Below are 14766 nucleotides of genomic sequence, written 5' to 3' on the forward strand. Positions count from 1 at the left end.
TAAAGCTATAAAAAAAAAAAAAAGGAGAGAAATATCTAAATAAAGTCCTATACGCTCCATTGGTTGCTTAAATGCCACTCAAATCCCCCAAATCCCGCCCCTCATCCCGCACCCTCACCCTCCTCTGGCCCTCCTCCTCTTCCTCCTCCTCCTCCTCCTCCTCCTCTGCCGGCTGGTGGAGGCGTCAGACCTCCTCTTCTGTCCTCACCTCTCCTCCTCCCTCCATCCCGCGGACGAGTGTACACAGACTCTCAAGTTGAGCTCAGACACGCCGAAACAGCAAAGAGGAGGACAGTCGGAGATAGACTAGAGAGGGGAGGATAAGAAGGGAAAAAAAAAGGAGAGCGGACGCGGAGCTGCTGCCGGGTCGAGCAGGAATTTTGGATTTTATTAAACACTCGCGCCTTAAGTGACAGAGTTTTGTTGGCTTTTTCCCCCGTCTCCAAATCGCGCATGAAGTGGACTTTTTAATCCCTTTGTGGATGGAGAGAGAAGTTCTTGTGACACAGATGATTTGTTTCAACTTTGGAAAGAGGAAAAAGACAGAGACAGTGAGGCTTCCTCGGCTTTATCCGTCCCGTTTGGATAAATAACGCAGCGGAGCGCACCGGTTGGAGAAAAACGGGAAAACGGGTTCATTCATCGGTTTTGGCTTCAAGGAGAGACACGGCAGAGAGTTCTGTTAGGAGAAGAGAGGATTTAAAAAAAAAAAAAAAAAAAAAGAAACCAGCCTGCACCGGAATTGCCCATTCGGGGGTTTCTTCTTCTTTTTTTTCTATTACTGACTCCAGAAAGGATTTATAGTTTACTCCAAAACCTCATCTGCGCGGCGTCTTCGGTCAAGCGCAGCAGGAGCGCAGTTTGGTCGAAATGAGGTTATTGATGGCACGGATGCGATAGTGATCTGTCTGTGAGGGGAGAAAAAGGAAAGAGATAAACAATTAAAAGATCCATTTTTTAGTCCGTTTTGTGAACAGTCCCGGAGGTGTTTTTATTTTAACCGACTAGAGGGATGGAGCTGGTCTGGAGAAGAGGAGGGGCGCCGGTGGAACGTCTCTTCTGGAAGACGCTGCTTCTTCTTTTCCTGTGGAAAGGTAAGAGATGCAAGTGCAGGCGAAAAACTTGTTGCCAGCTTTGGATGTTGGCGTTTTATTGTTGTGGGCTGGAAATCCGGAACACCACATCCACTCACTCTCCTTTTTAACTCATTTTTTTCTCAGTTTTATCCTCTTTGCAAGGAGAAATGTTGGGTAGAGATGGGCAACTTTTGCAGTGTGCATTGGAATATCATTGCGTTATATGAATTATTAGTATTTAAATGTGTCCCTTGTTTGATTTGGCGCGTTGGTGCGCTTTGGAGAGGTGCTGGAAACCGATCTGTCACAGAGAAGGTCCTTAACATAACTTAGTTCTCCATTCTGCAAGAAAAACAAAACGCAGCATTCATCACTACAAAGTGTCAGACTGGTCCAAGTTACAAGAAGTGACATTAAATTTGGAGAGCTTCCTTGTGACATGTGGTGATCAACGACCGGAGGTTCTGCCAACATTTCAACACTCTGCTCTGGACATCGAAATGAAATAAGTTTCTTACTTCATAAAACATATCCAAATAAGGATGGAATATCCAATAATCACCTTGACACCCCCTGTATCCGCGTGTATGCGTGTGGAATAATAAGCAACCGACTGAGCCGAAGCATCAAATGACAGATGCGTCCTAACTGGTGCCATCTGAGACACGCGAACCCCGGCTAGTCGGAGGCTGACTTGCTCGTGTGCCAGTCTGCGGTCTTTAAGAGAACCAGAGAGTTGATGGCAGAGTGTTTCCCACACAAATGTTCGCTTTTTATTTTTAAAATGAGTACAAAAAAGATAGACGAGTGTTTTCAGATATAGCTCCACATGCGCTTTTGGAGTCAGGTTTAGAGACGTGTGTCCCCTGTAAGAGGCGATCTGAAGGATTTTCTTAATGTTTTTTTTTTTTAAATCCAGGGAAGATCGTCTGTCCAGTCGCTTCCCCTTTTAAAATTTACTTGAGTGTCAGTAAACTGAGACTAAAAGACGCGTAACTGCCTCAGTCGTTTTGCTCAAAACTGCTCAAAAAGAGGACAGAGGTCAAAATCTCTCCATTATCCGGTTAAGAGAAGATTTGACTTCTTTGGAGAATTCTTTAAAATGCTTCAATAATGATCTGACGAATTATAAAAACACAGATTAACCGGTTATACGACTTTAATTTGAGCTACATTAGATTGTTGATTGTTCACATTCCTGATCAAGAGCATGAAACAGGGCTGAGATACTCAGAATTCAGGTCGGGTAACACCACCGCCACCCACTTACTCCAAGGAGAGAAGAAAACACCCCGAAGAAGCGGCATAAGATAAAGAAGGCTGACGGATATTTTGGTGATGCCTTTTGAAGCGCTCCGAGCGCGTTTGTTACGCCTCCGTTTTCCACACAAATGGCAGCCCTTCGGCATTACTATCACATTCCCCCGTGGGTGTCTCCTGTCTGTGTGCGCGGTTGCAGGGCCTTTCTCTCTCTCTGTGTTTTTTAATCAGCTCCCGATCACTCACGGCCCACTGAGCAGTTAACAGTCGCTGCGTTGTGCGCTCCAGAGCGCGGCGGTGGTGGTTCGTGGTCGCGGCGCACGACGGAGAAGGAGAGTCGGGGTGACGCGCCGGAAAACAGCTGTGGCCGGCAACAAATGTCTGAGTAAACGCTGAAACCGTCCAGACATTCACGCTCTCACTCCCTCCTGTAACATTCTCCCCTCTTGTCTGCTGTTTTTTTTCGAATGAAATACAAAATAGTGAGTGTTTCCTCCTGTCCAGGGACTGTCTGTACCTGGTGTCTGACAGTGCATATTGCTCTTTGACTGCATGCTTAGTAGCTCCCTTGGTGACGAGGATGGCCAGTAGTAGCTCTCTCTTCCAATTCTTCTCTCAGTCTCTTTCTCTCTCACACACCCCCATGCAGGGACGGTCCATTCCAACTTGGCTGAGGTTAAACAGTTTTATTGGACACTGGGGAACTCTGGCTCTAATGGTGCAATGGGCACCTAAGGCTGTTTAAAGAACCAAAACACCAACTATCCTCTTTCTCCATCTCCCCTTCTTTCTATCGCTTTTCCTGTTGTGCAGTGAGAGATTCAGCACATCCTGCAAGTGCATCCTCAGTGCAAGTGTTCATTTGTTGGTGCATTGCTTTCTGCATTTACAGTAGGTGTATGTCTGTGCTTTCCATTAGTCACAGAGGCCCCTTAGTCACCTGCATTTGTGTGCTGTCATACCGTAGCTGTCATCTCTACTTAAGGATTTTCCACCCCCATATTTGACTCCAAACCACAGAAAACAACACTTTTAAAAACATTTTTCTACTCAGTTGTTTCTCCTTTTTTGTTGGTTATAAGCACCACATGTCACAACAGCTCTAATAAAGGAGTCATTTATTGGACTTTTTATCCCCCTTTCACATATTTGTGTCACTCTCGTGAGCCTGAGTGGCATTTTGTATTTTCATGTCACTCAGTTTCAATGTAATTGCATCATTCCGTTATTTCATCATCCAGGTCGTCTCCAGGATGTCATTGTAGGTTTGTTCAAAAGCCAGGCATCAGAAAGACACCTATTCAGAGGCAAACTGTTAGTGTGGTCTTAAAGGTTCAGAGGCTGAATAGTCACAGGAGGTCACAGCTGGGTTCTGTAATCTCAGCAGGAGATCTGTGGTAGGCTGCGAGGAATTCCCTATAGACAGTCCTCTGATCAAATATGTGAGGTATTTGCAGTTCAGACAATTCAGGTGCAAAAGTTATTAATGCCTGTGTAAATTGTTGTATGGTTTTTTGAAGTTCTCCAGGTTTTGGTTGAGTTGAGAAAAGAAAATCCACTTCTAATACCAACGTCAATTTGTAATGGTCAGTAAATTATTGAAATATGGTCCTTTCTTCTTTTACATACTTTTCCTGCAGTGGTGGCAAATGTAATTCCATAAACTTCATATGCACTTATAATTTGACTATGTTGTATCAGCTCTTTGACATTTCAGCTCTTACTGATTTATTGCAGGCATAATGTATCAGACAGTGCAATTCGGAATACGCAAGTCACAATATAGAAATGCCAAAGATACAGATGTACGGTTTGTTCACGGGAGAGGACTGGCAAGTTTATTTTTCAGCTGTAAAATGTCAACCTCTCTCGAGTTTGTTAAAGAAAAAGAAATAAGGGCTCCTTATGTAAGGAAAAATAGTTTATTAAGTGAGTGTTTCCTGGAATGGTGTATACAATTACTGGCTCTTTTAAAATTCTCAAATGTCAATACGTGTGTATGCTCAGGGATCTACAAGTAATGTATGTATTAATAAAGCACACTATAATGTATATTATGTATACTAATAAAGCATGTCCTGGGAAAATACTTGCTTCTAATTGGCTGAGGATTTGAGTAATTTCTGTAGCTCATTTCAACACTGAGATTGCCCTTTAAAAAAAAAAAAACCTTTCTATGTTAAATGTGTGTGTTTACTTTGCCAGATGACAGCAAACTGCACCTTTTCAGCTGTCTCTGGAACAAGCATGTGGCAGAGAGTCGACCTCATGTGTCAAGGCCTGAATGCATGTGTTGGCCTGTGTGCATCTCCGCCTGTGTGCTCGAGTGCGTTTTGCACTCCACTGTTAACCTGTAGCAGAATGTCAGCACTATGCACCATTACTCATGCAATACAGAGCATTAATAATTACTGACACAAAATCACTGACACATACACCCACACACAGTGGTAGTCTCTCACCCTGTCCTTTCTATATGCTGCTCTCCCTCTCTCTCTCCTTCCAGCTTTCTTTGTGTCTCATTGTTGGTTTCATTCACTCACTGACTGACTCACTGAAGCACACACTTGCAGACACACGCATACAGCACATTCAAACGCACAGAGGCTGCTTATTCTCTGAAAAACAAGTAAGAGAGAGGACTGTAAATCGGACGAGGGACGTTTTCAGAGATGGAAAATGTGAACTTGTAACATTTACTCATGAATGCAAGTGGAGGATGATGCGATGGAGGGGGGCAGGGAAGAGCGAGATGTGAGTGTGTGTGAGGCAGCCAAACACCATGTTGTTAGAAAATCATACCGCTTCACTGTGAGCCTTTTTCTTTCTGTTTCTCACACATGTGCACACACTCACAGAAGCTTTTTGTCATGGTGACGGTGAGAGGGCAGAGCAGCGAGAGGTGCAGCAGAGAAGGTCACAGAGACACCGAAAAACCACAAGTGGGTGTAGTGGAAGGAATGGACATGAGACACTCATCACTTTGTGCCTCGTTTTTTTTTCTTTTTTTTTTCTTTTGGTCCACCAGTCATGAAAGTTTCACTTTTTCCGGTATTGATTTCTGTGTATCTTGTATGTTCTGGTGTGAATGCAAGGTCACCTGTTGGGAAAGTGGATGAGAAAAACTCTCCCTCTTTGAAAACTATTGAACCAATCAATTGGACTTTATTTGTATAGCAGATTTAGTGCAGGTTGGAGCAATTCATAGTGCTGCATGGATGAATTCTCTGTGGAAACTAGTAGCAGGACTGTCGGTAAATTGGGCAGGTGTAGAAATGTGAATGTTGAAAATGTGCAGACAATCTACACTATATCACAGGCAGGACTGCAGGTGATGATTAGTTTCACTGTTGATTAATCTGGTGATTATTTTCTTGATTTATCAGTTTGCTTTTTAGTCTATAATATTTCAGAAAATAATGAAAAATTCCTGTCAGTGTTTCCCAAAGCTCAAAACAAGGCTCTTTAATTTATTTTTTTCCCCACAACACATGGATATTCAGTTTACCGTTACAGAGGAGTAAAGATGCCAGAAAATATTCACAATTTAATTGCTGGAATCATAGTATTTTTGACTTTTATTTCATAAAAAATTGCTCAAGCTAGCTTTTTTCTGATTCATTTAAAAATTGACAACTAATTGATTGATTGTTGCAGCTTTTGTCAAGCTTTGTTTTACTTTTTTTGACAGCCGGCATACAGGAATTAAGTGACTTTTTGTGAAAACTAATAGAAACCAACAATAATCTTGAAAAAAATAGACGTAAAGCATTGCACATAACCCGTCAATGTGCTTTCCAAGGTTTTATTTATTCATTGTTTTGCGTCCTGAGTTGTCAGCAGAGCGGTGTCACAACAATTTTTTTTTCCAGCCTTTATCAGTTGTGAATATATTTTCCATTTCAGTGAGCCAATAATGTCCAACAGCACACTAAAACAATAGATTTGTGCCAGCTGGCAGGTTTGAGGGTAGTTCATCTTGTCATTTTTCCAGCGTGAAAAGAAAACACCAGCAGTTTAAGCATACACACATATACAGCGTTCTTTAAGCTTACATCTATTGCCGTTTCCCATGTGGAACTCTATTTTATTGCCATTTATTTAGCATAAAAGCCTCAATGGAAAGCATTAGTTTGCTGCTCGATCGGTCTAAAGACTGTTTGCATCCTCAGACACACAAAAACCACCCAAAAATGTAGAGTGTTTAATAAAAAGCCGATGATAAGGAGCAGAATTGGCACTCATCGTCATACGGCGACCAACACTTCTTGTCATCACTCAGAGGAAGAGGAAGCGACAGAGACGGAGAGATTGAAGACGGTCACATAAAGGCAGAGTGAGATTTTATCTTCCCTTGAGAGTGTATTCATCCTCTGTCACTTCTTCTATATCAGTAAACTCATCTTGGAGGATACTGTTTGCTGGAGGAGTGGATATATTTACACTGACAGACACACTCATGCACATGGACCTGGCATACAAACATTAAGGCGGATTTTTGTTTCTCCTCTCACTGATGTACATATGGCAGATGCAGCAGAAGAATGTGTTGTTAGAGAGCTAGAGTGTAATTATATATCACAATATTGCTGCCTAAGTATAAGGGCCTTGAATATGAAGTCAATAATAATGTCCTATTTCCACAGTAACTCACAACATTATTATTATTACTATTGAAAAGGGAACAATAATGCTCGGAATGCTACTTAGTGTATGATGTCATTGCTTGGGGGGAATTCTTAGCTCACTTAACATTTCATTCATTCCCATGTACATTTACATTTCTATTATTAGTGTCTAGACAATTCTATAACATTAGAAAGCCCACAGGTTAATCTCTTTCGTCGTATATTCAGGTCTGCTCTTTATCTTTGGAGGCATTACAAGTCCTTTGGAGCCTGAGTATAATTAAGAGTCAGCAGCAGAAATGACTGTTCGTTTTGCTAATATATGAATGTGAATGAGCAATAAATGTTGTTAGACACTGAGACTGATGAAGACCAGAGTTCTGGCTCATTTTTAATCATATAATCCTTAATGGAGTGAGGAGGGGGTCTTCAAACCTGCTTTTGTGTTTCATAAGTCCATGAGATTTATAGTGATTTGTGGACTTTTAGACAGTGGAAGTTTTATTATGTGTGGCCAGTAATACTCATTAAGTTAGAATTGAACGTAGAATTTGCGTGAAACAAAGTAGGTTGTGTGATATGTCAAGGTTTATGAGGCGTGGCTGAGAAATCCTGGGACTGTTCATAGTGCTTTACAGTTGCGACATGTGCAAGAACTAACTGTTGTGAGTCAGGATGCCATGTGACTGTCAGCAGCAGGATCTGTGTAAGGCATGCTTTTGTGACCACTGGTAGGTGCGCATGTGCGATTTCTCATTTGACTCCAAGCTGCTGCACAGAGGAAACCATCGAATTCTGTGTCAGTCAGCAGCTCATCACTGGTGACGAGAGGTGGGTCTGCGGCTACCACTAAGAGAAGAAACAACCATTTTCACAGCAACAAAACCAAACAAGGTACATCAAGTCAGGAGCATACCGGGAGCATGCTCATTTTCTGCAGTGTTCACATGGTTGTGCACCAGGAATTAGTCCCCCCGGACTGACTTGTCAAGGCAAAGTTCTACTAAAACGTTCTGAGGTGTCTGAGGGGGGATATTTAGAGTAAATGACTGGAGCTGTGGTGCCGTGTCCCTGGTCACAGTGCGGTGATCATATGCAGATTTTTTGGCCAAACCAGCACAATTGTTGCTCCCCACCTGTCCCATTCACTAGATTTGGCTCCCGGTGTCCTCTTCCCTGAAATGCAATTCAAGCTGAAGTGTTGCCATTTTGACACAGTTTCAGCGATTCAGTGCTTGTTGCAGATGATCCTTGACATGTTTGCATGATAGGACTTCCAGGGAGTGTTACGGGGAGCTTACTTGTAAGTGCTGTATCGCTCTATAAGGACGATATAGGAGTGGTGGCCAAGTTTAAATCAGGTCTTTGATTTTTACGAGCACAATCTTAAAAATTTGCGATCACACCTTATATGCCTGTGAAATCTTGTGGTGTGTCCCACTATTTCCGGAACTCCATCTTTTCTGCACTTTGCTTCACCAGAAGTTCTTGTTGGATGGTTGAATAGTTTCTGAAACTTTCTTCTCAACACAACTTTCTGATTTTAGATCAAGTTGGTCTGTATCCAACCACTTCTCCAACTTAATTCAGTGACTGGCCAGCTGTGCAGTACTGAGAGAAGAGCCAAGGTTACGCTCTCTGTTCTTGTTTACACAACTTTTTCTGCCAGTTGACAACCAAATACAAAACAGTGAAACCCTTCCAGAAGAGGCTGTCTGAAAAAACAGCTGCTTTCCCCATATTTAAATGATACCGGCCTCGCCTCCGTCTGCAATGTGACGGCCACATTTTCACTCCTGCTTTCAGCGTTTGGAACAGTTATAAGCACTTTTAGCCTTCCAGTGTTGTTGGACAACATTTGGTCCAAACTGGATATTTTCCAGCTTGACCTGGCCCTGATGGTTTTAGTGCAATCACTCATACAAAACAGCAGAGTTTTGGATGGTCGTTTTCAGAGACAAAAGTGATGGAAGAAGTTTTGTAAAAATGAAACAAAAGTGAAAGAAAGACAGAAAGGTCTTGCCATTGGCAAACTGCCATTTTCAGACCCCTTAATCCCAACATCAGGAGTGTTTAGATGCTGGTTAAAAAACACTCTGGCCTTTAAAGTCCAACTCAGGATTTGGGTAAAAGTTGAAGTTTAGTGTGACCACTGAGATAAAGGGAGAATCTTATCATGGAGGGTCCATTTAAGGAAGGTACAGTGAAACTGGGTGTTTCTTCTGTATTTTGAAGTTTCTGCACTAATATTCTACATCTTCACTCTTTGTTATTCACCTGTTTCACTTATGTTTTTTTGCACTTTTTGCTAGCTTTAGATGTCTGATCCATAATTTCAACACTGGACATTTTGTCCTCATTAGTATATTCTGCTCTGCTGTTTACATATTTTTTTTTGCTATTAACAGAATCTACAAGCTGAAAGTCAACTGATTAGTCGGAATAGTTGTGAATAGTCCTACTTCTTCAGCGCAAGCCTGTGTCTGCGCGAGCCAGCACTTCTGTGTATGCTCTGTGACCATGAGACGGCATGGGTTTCAAAGGCCTGTCGAGAGGTTTAAGGGTCTTGCTAATGAGCAAGTCATTTTCCCTCAGATTAGAATGAATAGCTGGACTAATTTTGTGCGTGCACGCCCGTATGTGTGCGTGTGTATGTGTGTGTGTGTGTGTGTGTGTGTGTGTGTGTGTGTGTGTGTGTGTGTGTGTGTGTGTGTGTGTGTGTGTGTGTGTGTGTGTGTGCAGCAGCTAGGGTGGGTCTGGAAGTCATGTCTTGGGGTTTAAGGTTGAGCTAATCAGCAACACATTTCCCCCTGCATTAGCTTCACTTGGCTGATTAGCTGCACTCCGTGTATGTGTGAGCGTGTGCACATGTGTGTGAGAGACTGGCTGATCATTATCACCGTGACACAAAGACTCAGAGGAAACGAACAATGGATTAACATTAGCTTTCATTTCTCTCATTGAATTTTGATTGAATGTAATTTGTTGGTATGATGTGTGGTAATGTGTGTGTGTGTGTTTAAAGATGTGAAATATGGAAGTGGAACTATATTGAGTATGAGTGGCTGGACAGTACAGGTTTTGAATTTATGAATTGAAATCACAGATTTACTGAGCAGAGATATAAACATACCGGGTACTGGATATAGATACTACATATATCCCATAGACTGGATATAAAACTCGGACGTAACCTTAACATCTGAAAAGTGAAGTGTCTAAAAATGGCGTTCCTTCTCACAGCCAGCAGGGGGCGACTCCTCTTGTTCCAGAAAGAGGTCATATTGTATAGACGTCTATGAGAAAATGACTGTACTTGTCCCTTGATTTAATACCTAAATAAACAGTTTGTTAATCAGTTTATGGTCTCAATTGCTAGTTTGAAGATCTTTTGATTAGAACATGATGTTCATTTTGTAAATGATGGTCCCTTTTAGGGTAATATAGATGATAAAGCAGGGTATGGTTTGGGCGATGGACAGATAGCTTATGTATCGTCATGTGTCGTGTCCTTTAGTTCTTTGTCATTTCCATCAATCGCTTGTTTCATCTGGTTTCAGAAGACCAACATCATGAAATTTCAAACTTGAATGTTCAAAACAGTTGTCCAGAAATCAATACATTCTATCTTTTGTATACAATCCTACAACACAAACTCCTGTGTACCCACAGCTCAGATGATTTTTTAAAAAATCCTGTTGCTTTTCATATATAGCATATCTAAAACATTTGTGTAAAATATTTCCATTTTCACCTGATACATCTACTTGAATTTTGCTCACACATCAGATGCAATGACAGTACATATGCATTATCATAGATGATGTTAATTTTGTAAAATCAGACATTTTGCTATACCATTTATGTGGTGTTATCTCTTTCTTCTTGTTTTTTAAATGTTTGATATGTTGAACATGACAAGGCATACATTTTTATTACATCCACAAGCCATTTTCAGTCGATTTTTGCAGAAACTTTGCTACTATTGTGATACTAATTGATGTGAAATTGCATATATATTGTGAGGGAGGATTTTATTCATATTGCTCCCTTTTCATGAAAAACAAACTGAAAGCAAATAACTTTTTGCATATAAACTGCAACCTACATATCTGTTTTTGCCGTGCAATTGGTCCAAAACCAAACAAAAAAAAATAATTAACTGAAAAACTAAGCTAAAATGCATCCATTTAAAAAAAATAATACAAGGCTGGCTATTGTTTTTAGTACTCTTAAAATACTTGGTGATTTTCTCTCAATCCCCTTTTTCCATTTATCAAAGAAGCAGGGTTTGGAAACGGTAAATATTGCCTAAACACAAGCATTAGTCCAAACGTTTGGCCTAGTTTTTCTTTTTATTTCCTTCTACTTTCCAATCAGTTAATCCATCATTCGTTCTTCGAGCATTCTCTCAGTTCTTTTTTTAAAGATTTCTTCTTTGCCTCTGCCTCCCTCTCCTGTATTAATCCCAGACAGATTTCCAATTTGTTTTTCCTCATCACAGTGGTAATATTTAGCTGGCGGTCTGCTGCCTTTGCTGAGTCTTTTGATGGCTAATAGTTTATTTATGTTCTTTCATCACAACATTATTTTTCTGACAAACATCTGAAAAGCCATAATAGGGGTTTAATGGGCCAGTACTTAGCAGACACACAAGAGGAAGCGTCACATTTCTTCGTTGCTCTTTTCCCATTTTTTTTCGCCTTCTGTTTCTTATCGGGGCTTTGTGCTGACATTTTTGCGCATTTAATCATTTCCATACGGTCATCAATCACTCTAACACTTTATCTTTCTGGGCCTTTCTGTCTCTTTCTGCACCTATCTCAGATTTCTCTTCTCCTTTTGTCACATTCTTCTTTTTCTACTTTCCCTCTTACACTGCATTTTCTGTCCTTTTCTCTCCACCTTATCTTTCTCACTCCATTTCCTGCTATCATGTTTTAGACACCATCTCCCTATTTCTTTCCCCCCTCATCTTTTTTCATATTTTTTTTCCCTCCTTATTTTTCCTCTCCCTGTATCCTGTCAATATTTTCCCATGTGTCACCCTCTTTTTTTCTCTCCTGTCTCCATCCTCCCTTCCTCTCCAACTCTATCTCTCCCTCTCTGAGCAGCTCTTAACCAGTCCTTTGAGAGTGTGTGAGCTGCTTGGCCTAAATGATTTTCTATTACCGCCGCCTGTTAGCAGTGCTCCATTTGATCAAGCTAATGAAATTGAAAATTTTCATCTAAGCCAAATTGATTTCAAACCTGAAACCACACGCGGACAAAAAAAAGAAAAGAAAAAGAAGCGAGAAAGCCAGAGCATTGTGTTAGTGGAGCGCGACATTCACTTTAGACGCACACAGAAATCAATTAGAATGTCTATCGTTTTCCTCTTGTCCTTGGGAGATAGAAAGACCAAAAAGCCTCGTCTTTAACTGTGTGTTTCTGCACTCGAGACCATGTGCAGTATGTTGTGTTGGTAGTAGATAACTTTTCCCTGAATCAGATAGAAGCAGTGATATTCAGGATTACTGTGTTCAGAAAAGTTGTGGAGCAAAAAACCAGGATAGCTACAGAAATGCCCTGATGAGATCTCACAGCCAGTGTTTCCTTGTTCTCGTTTGCTCTTCCTAATCAAATATTCAGTCCAGAAGCCATTTGATCAAAACTATAACAGCCCAACATGGATCTAAAGTGGAGGGATTAGTTTAGTGATCTAAAGCCATGGACACAAATTAAGATTGTCGAGCCATTTTTGGTGCCATGCTTGATTATCCACCAAGTTGGACCGAATCCATTGCAGTCTTAGGCCTGGGCTGCTTCTCTAAGAGAAAATATCATTCAGTTTTTGGTGTTGAGGGATTCCAATAGTTTTGCCAGCCTGATTTCCTCCTTAAACCTGATCTCATGCTGGAAAACTGCATAGAAAACTGTAATCATCTAATCATGGCAGCAGTTTTAGTTGAAAAAGGTACCCAAAAGTAGGACCCAAATAGTAAAATAGTGCAGGGTGCAATGAATAACACCAAATTCACAAACCATGTTATCAGCAAAGTACCACAAATCAATGGAATGTCTCCTAGAAATTGTGTTCCCATCAACCCTGTTACACCTGTTAGAAATTGCATTCCTATATAGCTAAACTGCAGTCCAACTTATTTAAAAAAAAAAAAAAAAAATCTCCTATTCTCCTAGAATAACGAAATCCATGTTGTGAAATTGGAGGAGTGGTGGTGGTAAAAATCTAGCACGAGCTATTCACCCAGGAGACCTCATTTTTAGTTTTACTTGTGGTTTGGTTACGCTTAGGCACCAAAAATACATGGTTAGGTTTTAGAAAATATCCATAATCCTTTGGATTAAATTCCGTCTTTTCACAACATATTTGAAGCTACTCCACCATTTTCTGGGTTTCCTGGTGATAAGTTTGTCTCATCTAGTACATGATTTATTGGCTAAATAGGATCAGCATTAGTTTACAATGCAAAAAAAGAGACAATGATAATGTTTCAAAACATAATTGAGAATGCAGTTAAGTTGCATATAAACATACCGTTGGGGAGACAGGCCTATTTCTACTAGTTGTGTTAAATATACATAAATAACAATATCTATATTTGTGAGTTATCAGAGTGTGGTTACATAGCACTTGCCTCTCATATCAGAGACTGGTTTCCATCCTGACTTCTCTCCGTAGTTGGGTTTAGGCAGTTTTGATTAAATGGAGATCAAATATGTGCATTTTCCTTTTTTAGACCCAGATCATATACATATCAAACATATATGTATAAAAATATGGATTAATTATTTTGCAACAAAAGCATTGGTAATGAATACATTACTGACACTTTCAGAATCAGTTAATTCTCTTCTTGGGAGAACAAGAAGAACACGCAAGAATGTAAAGAAAGTGAATCAAGAATGCACATAATACACCACAGCTCCATTTTCTCTACTCCTTTCTGACTTTATAAACTAACAATCTGTATATGTAACATCCCAGTCTAATTTTTTTAAGGCAACTATAACTTCAAAAATGTCATTGCAAACTGCAAAACCCAGTCACCATCTGTACTACCTGAAGGGTAGCAGTAGCAAAGTCAACTTATTTCACTTTTTAAAACAGCCATCTTCGTGAAATTTGAAAATGCACTATTTTGACTTCTTTGTCTGTAAATATTCACAGTAAAGAAATGGAAAATGAATCTTTAATTTATTCAGTTCCCCAGTTATATCCAATGAATGAATGATTTATTTATTTTTCTTTGGGTTTCAGTGCTTTGTATCCTTGTAATCTGTCTTGTCAGCTCTGGGCTTAGAATGGAATGTAAAAATTTTTGCCTTTATACTGTGCCAGGAGCTCATTTCCTGATTGAATCCACTGGAGGAAAAATAAACAAAGTAGGGAGATGACCAGTCATTTAAAATAAACCTCCATTCAGGCCGATGTGAGACTCTTTCAGAAATGATGTAAACGATAAAAAGTCACTCAGAGAAAAATAACACATACACAGGAAGTCAGACTATTGCTGCTCTGCGGTATCTGAAAACTAAATGCCAGAAAAACACAAACATGCCTTAAACTGTCTGACAACTGTGTGTCTGACTGACCTGGGCTGGTGCTCAGTAGTTGTCTGTTCATCACAATGTAAAGTTTAGTGCTTGTCAAATTGTTACAGCTGGGGACGATTCAAAGACAAAGTCGTGACTTAATCAAGGACAATCAAAGTTGTGTTATTTATTATATGTAAAGCATATGATAAAAAATACTGATGCAGACCTTATGCTGTTTGCATAATTTTGCCCCTCAGGTCATC

The 14766-nt window shown here is 40.3% G+C and overlaps 1 protein-coding gene across 1 annotated transcript in view; it reads left to right on the forward strand.

Annotated features, from left to right (window-relative positions):
• Positions 1-201: 201 nt before the first annotated feature.
• The window catches only part of si:dkey-215k6.1 (transmembrane protein 132C), a 283845-nt gene continuing 269280 nt past the window's right edge, over positions 202-14766 (forward strand). Inside the window, exon 1 of the mRNA XM_055011657.1 lies at positions 202-1094. Within this exon, the coding sequence (XP_054867632.1) occupies positions 1013-1094 (82 nt within the window). The 5' untranslated portion in view covers positions 202-1012. The remainder of the gene's footprint in view (positions 1095-14766) is intronic.

This window comes from Amphiprion ocellaris, chromosome 6 (genome assembly GCF_022539595.1).
Source record: "Amphiprion ocellaris isolate individual 3 ecotype Okinawa chromosome 6, ASM2253959v1, whole genome shotgun sequence".
Classification (NCBI taxonomy): domain Eukaryota; kingdom Metazoa; phylum Chordata; class Actinopteri; family Pomacentridae; genus Amphiprion; species Amphiprion ocellaris.